This window comes from Anopheles bellator, chromosome 1, assembly GCF_943735745.2.
Source record: "Anopheles bellator chromosome 1, idAnoBellAS_SP24_06.2, whole genome shotgun sequence".
Classification (NCBI taxonomy): Eukaryota; Metazoa; Arthropoda; class Insecta; order Diptera; family Culicidae; genus Anopheles; species Anopheles bellator.
Genome location: NC_071285.1, coordinates 39944626 through 39956871, shown reverse-complemented (window position 1 = coordinate 39956871; position 12246 = coordinate 39944626). Strand labels below are relative to the sequence as shown.

Below are 12246 nucleotides of genomic sequence, written 5' to 3'. Positions count from 1 at the left end.
CCTCTGAATGAACTGCAGCTCCAACAAAAAAAATCACAATTCCGTGCGCGCTGTGGTGCGTGCGCCGTGGCGAGTAATTAAGAAATACATTATGAGAAACTCCGACGGCCCGAAAGCTAACCGGCCTGGTCGAAAATGGCAATCTAGGGGCTGAAACCGAGCACCAACCAACCGGAGCGGCCGCCCCAAATGAAGGCGATAGCAAAAGTGAACGTTTCTCTGAAGGACGTCCAGTGTCCAGTCGGGTGGACCGGATCGGGCCGCAGTAGATCTCGTTGTGGAAAGACGACTGGTTCTGCGGTCCGTCTGTCGTCCGAGGTTTGGTGGGAACCACACCTTGGGGCACGCAAGGAAAACTGGTGACGGAAAAAGGTGCAGTTAAACGAAAATCTAGAGAAACAATTTAAAACAAACAACAAGCTGGGTATTTTATCGCGAATAGAAATGATAGGAATGGATCCTTTAAAATAATTGTGCGCGAGCGGCGAAAAATTAGACGAATAATACAAAAGACATCAACAGTGAAGTAAGCGACAAACCCGTTAGTGGTATTCAAATTGTACTCTATAAATATACACAATTTATTTGCTCTCTTCTCCAAGAATTATGGTCTATCCTCGTGAGCCTCCACAGTCTACAGACTCGCCTGTGCCCGTTTCGCACCGTACACCGTACATAAGATAGTGGTTACGGCCTGCAAACAGCATTCGCAGCGGCCCTCTTTCCATTAGCGCAAGGTTCAGTGATTGTTTATGAATCCATTATAAGAATTTCCATCGCTTCGTTCCGCCTCTGTCTCTCTCTTTCTCTCTGTCTGTTTGTTTCGGTGGAACAACGCACCGTTCTTGGACAGAACATTGGTGCTGAGACCCGAGACCCTGGGGTCTCCGTTTACCGATTTCTGCGTGCCAAGATCTCAACGAGCAGGAAGCGCACAAAAACAGCACACAAATGCCAACAACTTTTATTGTTGTCCATGCCTTGCCATAAAGAACCGGGTGGTGGCACTAGAGGCTAACCAGCGAAGGCTTATCACATTGTCTCGCTGGCTCGCTGGAAGCAGTCCCATGGAGTACATCTATGCGTACTTTAGCACCTGGACACCAACCCGGGCCCGCTTTGTGGCAACGGGCCGTGGGTTGTGGGCCTATTGTGTGGCCTCCGGTGAACTCTTGCGCCGGGCGTAGCATATCGCGTACGCGACGCTTCACCTTTCGATACGGCGCGGTGCACTGCGCACTTTGGCCGCGGCACCGGTAGCTGTCAAGTTAATGACCGGTTAAAAGATACAGTGGCACACAGCCACAAAGAACTCCAATGGCTGACAACGCCGACATCTATGAAGCTAAAGAACATCTTGATCGTTGCTCGAAGCTCGAAGGAAGTGACGGCCGGCCACGGTTAGGGCAGGACCGGCGCCTCTCACCGCCAACTTACCACCTCGGTGCTCGGCAATTATGCCGCGATTGCTGATGTTTCGCTGCGTTGTAGCATTTCCGCATTGCCGTCAGCTGTCGGCCGGCGCCGTTGTGGGCCGAAAATTGGATCTCTTTCGAAGGATCGGAGGCGTAACACACACTAATGGGGGGGACTCGTCACAATTCGTCACGTTGACTTCCGCGAGGCACCGGAGCATTGTGTTGCATTTATGGGCAGTCACCGTCGAGGAGTTGTTTGTTTGGCTTTGAGAGTGGGGCCATTGAGTGATTTTTACATAATTTAATGTAGAGCACCACGATAAGGGCTCAACTCGAATTAATAAGTTTTATGCGGAAGTTGCTCTAAAGATCACTATGTTAACAAGTTGACCAATAATTGATGTTCCGCATAAACCGTAGTTTCGTTTCAAGGATCAAACATTTAGCGATTTAACGAGAGTGTCTATAAAAAGACGTCCTCGTACTCATATGATCCCATTCGTTAGCAAACAAATGGACTTTTGGGGATCCAGTTTGTGAGATTCACCTTCACCTTTCGCGTGGCAATGAACGGACGGATTCGTGAGGCTATCACGCCGTGGTTGCCACGGTTCACGGTTACCCTCCGCCATCTTTTCGAATCTCCGAATTCAATCTTGAAGACGGGGCATAATCAAGCTACCAGCGGCCAGACAGAAGCGCCAGAAGACGCACGCCGAAACACATGACCAGAGACCGCAACCGACCAACCCACAATCCGAGATGTGTATGAGATAGTTGATTGAGGTTACGAAAAGTTCATGGTGTGCGGTCATTTACGGTGGTTATCTTGTTGCTGCGTTGTTGAATGATGATGATGATGAGCCGATAAGGCCTGTGGTCGTCGGCGGTGTCTGCCAGCCGGCTGCTTGTGTGCTCAATTTGTGTCTGATTGAGAAACGCACTCCACCAAGGTCAGCGAGAGCGAAAGGAACCACGCAGGAGCTTCACTTTCTGTTAACAAGCGGAGCCTACCTTGTGACGGTCGACCCGAACTTTTTGTTTGCATTTTTTACGACTTAATCCGCTTTTGAGAAAATTCTTTGAATTGAGTTCTATTTGATGTCTTATTTTTAGGCAAAACTTTAATGCCATTTTAATTATGTGTTTTATAAACTAAAGCTAATTTTAACATGTAGTTAAATTATTTACAATATTTACTCCACAAAATTATGTTCTAAAACACTTAACGAAGTAGAAGCAGATTATCAATTTGTCTCAAAGTATTGCAAACCATAGAATTTTAGCTTTCGAATTTAAGATTTAAGCTTTTCGAAGTGTTCTTCTTATAATTTCTCAAAATATCAAAACAAAATTCGCATTTATTCGTGATAACCATATTTTTATATTTAACTTTTGACTATTTTTAATAATCTCCAATAAACCGTTTGTTCCCAGGCAGCTTTCAATGCCTGCTAAGCGTTGCATTCCCAGAGTAGTTGAAACCCCGTAACCCAATCGTAGTACACATATGTAATCGTAACGAAACTATGACATTAAAATGTCAACGTACCTCGCTTATTTTGCCTATTCCTTGCTCAATGAGAAAATGTAAATTTTTGAGTCAATACTGGGGATACCGAGTGACGCGTAAATATGACGCTCCAGTCGGCGCGACACAGCTTTACTCTCAAAGGTCAAAGGTTTTAACAAGTCACTTGTTTTCCATTCTGCAGGGCACAGTATGAAGAAGATACGGCGATGGCTGCTACTATTTGCAGGTAAGTTTTTAAGTAAAGCAACCCTCGCGCTTGTTTGAAATGGGCAAGCAGAAGCGGTCCGCCTTTGCATAACCGGCAGTCAGTTCCTCACCAGCGTGCGTTCGTTTGTCGTCTTCCTCCCCACAGTCATAATCGCGCTGATGGTCCGGGTGGACGGTTTGAAGGCAACGTCGTTGATCTTTGGCCGCGGTCCGACCACCACCACGACCACGACCACCAGCACGACGACGACGGCCGCCACATCGACCACGGAAGAGTCCGCCGAAGCCGCCGCCGAGGACGAGGTAAGCCGTGAGGCGATGGGTACCTTCTCAACATATTAGCATAAAATGTGGAGCTCGAACGCAGGGTCGGGCACCGCCGGGTGAATTATCCAACCTGAATCGGGTCACCTGTCCGTCTGGTTGGTCGGTCGGGGCATCGGTGGCCCAATTTTGTGGCTTATGTAATTCCGATTCCGAAGCATCGACCATGCTCGCCCGCTCATGCACCGCTGAGTGACGTGTGACTGTCAAGCTGCAGCAGGGCCCATAATGCACCTAGCAGGTACCGGGCACTGCCCTCGAAGCACGCCAAGAATTGCATCAAACCGGGAAGCTCGGCCCGCTCGGTAATCGTCATCATAATAACGGCGAGGAGTTTAAAGTTTGTTTCCTGAATGGGGCCACACCATCGATTTTTTCGCTTCCATGCTGTGGGAGGCTCTCGGCACTACTTTCGGCACGGGTAAGCTATTTCTTATAGCGACAGGTCGGAGGGCCTCAATCGCTGGCCTCATTTTCAATGTGTAGCTCCCGATGGCGTTGCACCGCGCGGAAAGCATAAACATAAAATCGAGCGAGTCATCGAGCTGGATTGACCTCCCCATAAACATGTCGTCGGTGGACCTCCGAACGAACCCCATTAACCTTCCTTCATCTTCTGGCGTCGCCAAGCGAGCGATAGAGAGAAAGAGAGGCAAACAGTGCCGCCGAGAGAAGTGACATTTCCCTGCTCCGTTGGGTCATATTTTGTGCCCACCCCGTATGACGTAAGGTGGTTCGGGGCGGCGGATCGGGAGCAAAAACTGGATTTCGGGCAACGGCCTTCGCCCGTGTTGCGTCGGTTGATTTTTGGTGCACCCGGCATAACCCGGCGGGTGGCAAAAGCAAGCAACTCCCGAAGAAAAGAAAAAAAGGCGAAGCGAATGAAAACGAAGTGAAGCCCACAAACCGCGCATCGCCGCCCAGCATAATAACCACGGCGAACCGTGAGCCCGAAAACCACGGCAAATCGCAAAATCACACAAGTGGTTGCTGCTGCTGCTGCGGTTCCTTCGACTTCGATTCGTCCGGGCACGTGTGACGCAATCGGCCCAGTCGGGGTTGGATTTGTTTGCGATGTGTTCATAATTCTGCTGGTGCTAATCAGGTGGAGGCTTTCGACTTGACCGGATCTTTCCACCGAAATCACTTCTTCGATAGACGCGTATGTAGCGGATTCGAGCGTACGCAGGGAATGGATCTTGAGAAAGCCTAACGAAACGCAAGGTCAACCTATGACTGAAGGACAAGTTTCGATTACATGGCTGCCATAAATTAGGCATATTACGATGGTGTTATCTCGCACGGGTCCTGTCCAAATCTGTGCCCCCCAAAATGAGGACGCGTGATGATAAATAGGGGCCATATATCTTATCGTCAATTAATTTCGGTGACCACCTGGACCTTTGTTTGCTTTCAAAGCTGATTTGGTTGGCTCGTCCTCATTTAGGTTGAAAACGTCCTTCAAACTGGGAACGCAAATCGAAGCGTGTATCGATCTCTTCCTCGGACCCCAATGGCGAACGCGATTATTTTTGGCATCATGGCAAGAATCTTGAATCAATATTTTGCTGCCCGCCACAACCAACCCGCTCATTACGTACCGGCCAGCTTCTGCTGGCTTTGCCCGCCAGCTCCAGGAACTCGGCGGTCCTGTCCTGGTAGCGCTGTTTGTGGTTACGCACGGATCATGTTTGCACACCCGGCCCCACATTACCTAACGAGCTGCGCGGCCCTGTTAGCTCCACGCCGGCCACACTTATCTAATGTCACGGCTCCGCCGGCGTGTCGGTTCTACTAGACATGCACGGTCCGAAGTCGGCCAATGCCACGAAATATTGTTTTCGCGTGCAGAACGGGACGGATGCACATTGTTGAAAAAAAAACCGGTGAAACCAAGATTCGCCACCCGCCGGTAGGCTCGACCTAATTGGGTGCTAATTAAAGCCGCGCAAACGCCGCGCTCACGTAAATCGCACACACGATTTGGCACGATTCCGTACCCCGTTCCGATCGATCCTCGAAGGGTTCGCGGGCGGGCTGGTAATTGAACGACGACTGAGGTTACGTAGTAGGAACTGGGCTACCGGCTCTCGGGCACATATCGCCAATCAGGCAATCTGGCGTCTCCGGCGAAGGTGGTTGCGTTGCGGGGGACACTGGCCTCGGCCACCATAACCCGGCGCGCACATGTAATGGCCAGCCGATCGGTCAGTCGGTCGGTCGGCCGGCCTATCGGCTAGGAATTGTTGTTTACTCATTCTCCCCTCTCAAGACAACAATAAGGCGCAGGCCAATCGGGCCAAAGGTGTTGGAAGGCGACATTACAAAAACTAAAAAACGTATCGAAGCGTTTGCCGAAGGAAGTGAATTGCGTGCCGAGTACCGATTTATGTAACGGCGCGAGCTTCAACGGTGATAAGTGGTTGCCGTTGGCACATTAATGTTTTATGGCGTTTTGATTCCCGCTTTGTTTGAGGTACTAAAACGTATACTCAGTTTAGTTTGATCGCCAGGAAAATGGCGTCCCCTCATATGCTTATCCAAAAGGTCCGTCTAAAATGCCGCCATGTCGCTGCGTGGTGCATCCATCCGTAGGTGACCTTAAAAGTAAATGCCAACTCACGTGGAGAACATCTGACCGCTGCTTCTTCACTACCCTTCTAAATCATCCGCAAAATCCTTTCAAGCCTTTTAAAGCGCGATTTAATTAACTTTGATTGCATAAGATAAAAATAAACCAATCGGAGTGAGGTACGAGTTGCTCCGACCAGTTTACGCCGAACCCGCTGATCGATTACCCGCGTTAAGTCGCGCAGTGGCAGTGGCAAGTGCAGCATAAAAAATCATAACTCGTAACAACACGCGGCCATGCACGTCAAACGACCACTCTGTGTCCACGGTGCGGACGGCCGATGAACCGGGCCGGGGATGCGGCGTATGCCAACCAAATGTCGATTGTAGCATTACTTAACCTTTAAAACGATCGGGTTTGGGATCGGGCATGCAACGCGGCTGCCCTGTCAGACGGCAAACCTTGCGCCAGGGAAGCGATCGCAAACGGCGGCGAGGTTCACTAACCTCGTATGCTTGGACTCTAATGACATAATTAAGATGCAAATGCTGTCGCCGTCTGCTGTGCAGCTCTCCGTCGATCCGGGGTCCGGGGGCCCTACCCGGTTCTGGGTTTACGTTTTTGGGTGTGTTCTCCGTGAGCGTAGGCAGGGAGCTTTCGAGTAAGAAGCATGCTTTGGGACCGTTGGGTGCATAGGGTGATTCATTGGGAATAACTAAAACGAGTATTAAAAATATTAGATTCATGGATTTTTAGCGACATATTTATTGTTGGTCTTTGCATCTGTTCAATTGTTGTTTCGTTTACATCTCGGCTACATTTTCACAAAAAATTGAGAAAGATTCTGCGCTATCCTCTTTTCGTAGTAGAGAAAAATCGACGATGAGCCAAAACTTGTCCAAGCAAAACAGCTGTCAAAAATTGACCGATTACTTAAAATGGCCGAACTTTTCACCATAGCAATGCGTAGCAACCTGCAACGCAACGCCACAAAAAATCGAAAACTGAAAATACGCAGCCCGCGTAAGTCGAATATTACTTTTTGCACACATCTCGTACTCGTGTCCTAATTTAAGGAACACATTTTTGAAGCTTTATTATAGCAATTCGAGTCAATCGATTTGTTTTAATTACAATGATCTAGTACATGATCCAAGCGAAAAATCATAAAATACACCAAAGAAATATTAGGTAGTCTAAAAAGAAATCCATTATTTTCACGGTAGTTGTTTTCGAACGTATCGTTTTGAGTTTATGCTCGTTTTAAATCTGATACTTCAGACATAAAAAGTGCTTTCACTGTTTTTTGTTTGTATCGACCCGTTTCAGTTTTCTTGGACTTTAAAGATGCACCTCGCACAGGCAGACCTGCCGTCGAAAATGTCGATAAAATCACAGAAATAATCAAAGTTGATCGGCATGTTAGGCATGGTGTGAAAACAATGAATCAAGGAATTCAATTGCGAAGGGACATTTGCCAATAGAGTTTTCCCTTGTCAAGATGCAAGGATCCATGTTAGGTAGGAAAATTTATAGTGTTGAAGAACTTTGTTTCAGTTTCCCTAGCAGTTTCCCAATGCTCCCATTGCGTTTGAGTTTTCGAAACAACTCTCATCAGCAACTCGTATTTTTCCAAATTCCTTTGATGTTTCCTCGTTCCGAGTTCCGAGCCGAATTGCACCAGAAGCTCGATATTTGGGAACGGCACGTTTTCCTTTTGAATGCCTTCAATCTTTGCTTTGCGGCTTCTAGAAACGGCACCGTTCATGTCAGTTTTTTTTCCGATTCTCGAGTTTTGCCATCGGCGCGCCATCGCCGAGTGCTAATGAGTTTCGACACTTTTAACCGGCTGGCCAATTATTTTCTTAGTTGGCACGTTTTCGCGCTGAGCGGCGGCCGGGGAAACCTTGGCGAAAATGGTTTCGGACCCATTCACTTCCACTCGCGTCTGCGTGTTCAAACGATTTTCTAACCAATTTTGCTGCCTGCAGACCAGACCTGCAGCTGTACCATTGTGCATTGTTGAGGCCGTGGCAAGAACCAGATTGCTCAACTGCTCGACCTTTTTCCGCGGTCTACGGTGTCTGTCGGGTTCTAGGGTCTCTCGCCGTCCGGATAGCCACACCGGCGTGCGTAACATATGAGGCAAGCCGTCCGCCTTCGCACGGCGGTGATTTTTTCGCGCTCCATTCTCTTGACGTGGGGGAGGCACAGAACCACTCCAACGCAATAGAACGGAGTCAGAGTACGATCCATCATCGAGCGCCCGGCTGGCGTAGCCAAACAGGTAGTCCCACGCCATTTTAATGCCAGATCCTCCGCGCACAGATCTCACCTTTCGATTCCGGCACCGGCGTGTGGCGGTAAGCGATAGCGTCCCGGAAAGGGCAGCTTGCGTGACGAATGGTGTCGGTGACACACATCGCACCCTCGGTGGGGTCTCTCGAAGAGCGCGTGCGCATATCGGCAGGGCCCATTAACCTTAACCTATAAATAGGACTTATGAAACATGCGTAAGGGTTCGTCCGGTCGTTCGCACAGCCAGCCATCGGCACCGATAACGTACACACTCTTCAAGGTGGCGCTCGTTAGCGATCGACGGGTCAGCTCGATCACGCACGAAGTGTTGGTAAACTAACGGGAGCCTGCTGCTTTCGGGATTCGGGCCCTGCAATATTTTTGAGCCCCTTGCCGTGGACAACGTTGCCCAACAAAGCTCGGCTAAAGGCCAGTAGTTTCGGTTGGCCAGTTGCTTGCGTAAATGGCTAGCACGTGTCCACCGTCGTCGTCGTGCGTCGTGTGGTGCCTTTTAAGGGCAGCGGAGGCGAGAAAGCGTAGTGCATCCATTCAATCAGTATTTTAGTAGTCATTCAGCGGATTTGGATTTCTTTAAGGCCGATAAATACTAAACGCTGGCCTCCTAGTACTGCGCCAAACAGGCCTATGCAACAGACCTTCACGCCCTCCTCGGGACTTCTTGAAGAAATGAAAAGGGCTTTCACCAAAACGGCCCATTCAATTTTCATTGTTTTCATATCGATGGAGGTCAGTTGGATAGACAACCTTTGATCGACTCGCTTGAACTTGACCCTGTACGATTGACCGTGTCCTTTGGTGAAGAGTACTATTTTTGTCGGAAGCGATTGTCAATACTTATTTTATAGTTTATTTTAAACAATAGAAACATCATGAAAATGTAGTAACCGCTCTGAGCTCATTTTTAGTTCCGGTTTGCTTTCTGAACTTTGGCGGTTCCATAAATGTGCCGATTTCCAAAAAGAAAAATCGATTATGATTTAAACAAACAAAACCACGGCCGGCAACACCGGGATGATGAGTCAGGCTCTATAGCGCCTGCAGTTCCTGCTCCGAATGCCGATGGCGATCGTAAAAGGGGATCTGCCCAGGTGGAGTGCGCACTGAAAATAATAAACACCCAAAACGCCCGTTATTGAAAATGGCAACCGATCGACGCGATCGCACGAACGGAAGTGGACGCTAGGTATACCGTTAGTGGTCGGTCAATTCACGTATTCGAAGACGAACGGGTGCCACGTAAACACCGGTGAGCTAATTTCTCCCCCGGAATTATTACAAAATCCAACATCCGCACCGGAATGGCAATGAGAGTGGCGCCGGGCGACCTCTGGGACACTCTGGGTGGCTGAAGCATAGAAAGTGTTCCCGCGTCGGGGCTTAGATAATTGTTTCACACCGTTAGATAATGCCGTAATCGGTTCGCCACGGGCCTTTCGGAGTGGGTCGATAATTGAATTAAAATTCTCCTTATGCGAAGGGAAGTGGAATCGTTGCCGCCTCAGATTTTGGCCGCTTCAAATGCTAAGGCGACACGATGGTTGGCACATTTTTGAGATAACTTTCAAGATGTCGCATACTTCACTATCAAATGACTAAAACAATGGATACAACTTTCACGTAGTGGTCTATTTTTTGGTTGAAGTAATTTGGCGAATTGGCACTCCGTGACACAATCGATTGCCGATTTTATTGGGATACTAATCGTATGACAATACGATTACGAATACGATTTATTAATCTGGTCTTTGTTTCATTTTCATAGTTCTTTTGCTGTATTTGAATTTTTTGTGTATTGTTATCCTGAAGCAATGCATCGATTTATTTAATATTTTTAATCTTTTAACTGTGACTTGTTAATACTAGCACGCGTTGAAGCACGTTGAAGCGTTCCATCCGTGATTTAATTTCAATCAAAATTAAGTTAATAAAATAAATATAGAAAAGAAATTGAACTTTTATAAAATAGACAAAGAAAAGAAAATAGACTTTTCTATATTTATTTTATTTGCTTCATTTTGCTTGAAATTAAATCATGGATGGAACTCTTCCGGCATAGTATCAAAAAGTCAACTTATGAAGCTGAAAGTTGAAAATTAAATTTTCTATGATGTTTCGAGACGATAGAAAGGAATTAAACTGTGAAGTGTGCCAAGTTTCGACACGTAAAAATATTTAATGTAGACTATTAGTTTCTGACCATGTTTGATCGATTCTTTCAATGTGCATCCCACTCCAAGGTGAAGCAACAACCATCATGCGCACAACCATCATCCGTTTATCGCCCCACACATGACCACGGCCAGTTACGACACAGTTCAACAACCGTGCCGTGGCCAAAGTTCGCGACTCTTCCACCGACCCAACCGGGCACATAATTCTTAACATCATCTTCATCATCATCACACTCATCATCCCATCATCAGCTCGGTGGCCACTAATTAGTAGCCCCCGAAACCACAGCCCGGCCACGCAGCGAAGAGGCGAGAAAGAAAGTATCATTAATATCGCGGATAAATCTTCTGTCGGAGTGGCGTGAAAAATTGGCACTTGTCCGAGGAAGGAAGGAAAACCTCGGCTCGGTTTCGGTCGAATAAAAAAAACACGGAATACGAAAAAAATGGTTTACAACAAACAGTGCTCTTCACCTTGCGGAGAAAATTATCGCCGGTTGCGAGAGGAGAAATTTCGCTTTTCGTCTGCTGCAACGGATCATAATCATTTTCGTATGATCAGCCATTCGCAATCAGCCATTTTGGACCTCCGCGAGCCCCCCGGGGGTGATCGATGCGTGATCGTTTCACTGTGTGCTGTTTGGTTCCGTTTTTTTCCCCTCTATCTTTTGGGGTGAATCCGGCGCCGATCGGCGAGTGAATTTGAATTGCATTTAAATTAGCCACCTTTTCGATTACGTAGCGTACACGTGCATGCCGCCGGAGTGCAACTTCCGACGCCTGATACGAGCGAAAGGAGGAGCGTTAGAAAGAGAGTTAGGGAACACGGACACGGACAAAGTATGCGAGTCTGCGAGCGGAAGTGCACGAAGCGATTGGCCGGATGCACCGGAAATGGCCGTTCGCCAGACCGAAAGCCCAGACGGGTCCAAATGGATTGCTTTTGCCAAACGCAATCCCTCCCCTTGAAGTTGCTGAAGATGATGATGATGATGATGTTGATGATTGTGGCTCCGTTGATAATTGGTTGTTTCGAGGCGCAAGCAGAAGGCAACCCAGCAATGCAAATAGTGATCAAATCACCGAACAAACAATAAAGAAAAAGAGAGAGAGAGAGACGAATAATGAGGATAATGGTGCTGAGGTTCAGAGAATGACGGTGATGGTATTGATGATGATGATGATGATTGTGGCTCGCGGTTCAGGAAGGAAGGAAGTGCTGACACAAACAGTAACGTTTCGTAACGTACCATTTTGTTGTTTCCGATTGTAGTCGCTGAAATTGCTGATCGTACGCATCGAGATATGGCCAAGATGGGCTTTTTTGTTTTGTGCACAAACGGATATGGAGTATTAAAAAGGGAAAAACACGAGGCTTAGTTTCAGAACTTGGATGTAAAGAGGCCTTGAGTCTTTGGGCATCAAATCGTCTCTTACGCAATTTTGTATGCCAATACTTTAAGTTCCTTTAAGTCTTAAACAGCATTTGGGCCAAATTTGTTGTTATTTTTCGGAAAGATATTTCAATGTTTGTCCGTTATCATGAACAAAAATATTCCGAAACGTTCTAAGAGCGGTTAGTTAAATTCACTTGAGTATTCAAGACTCTGCAGCCATGCTGTGCTCTGTGGATTTGATGGAGAAAATATTGTTATACTAAGACGCACTACTCCAGTCACTGTATTGCAAAAAGCTTAAAAA

General features: G+C 47.5%; 1 protein-coding gene across 1 annotated transcript in view; it reads left to right on the top strand.

Annotated features, from left to right (window-relative positions):
- Positions 1-3138: 3138 nt before the first annotated feature.
- The window catches only part of LOC131205479 (uncharacterized), a 12485-nt gene continuing 3377 nt past the window's right edge, over positions 3139-12246 (top strand). The window contains exons 1-2 of the mRNA XM_058197592.1: positions 3139-3178; positions 3305-3462. Coding sequence (XP_058053575.1) covers positions 3142-3178; positions 3305-3462 — 195 coding nt within the window. The 5' untranslated portion in view covers positions 3139-3141. The remainder of the gene's footprint in view (positions 3179-3304; positions 3463-12246) is intronic.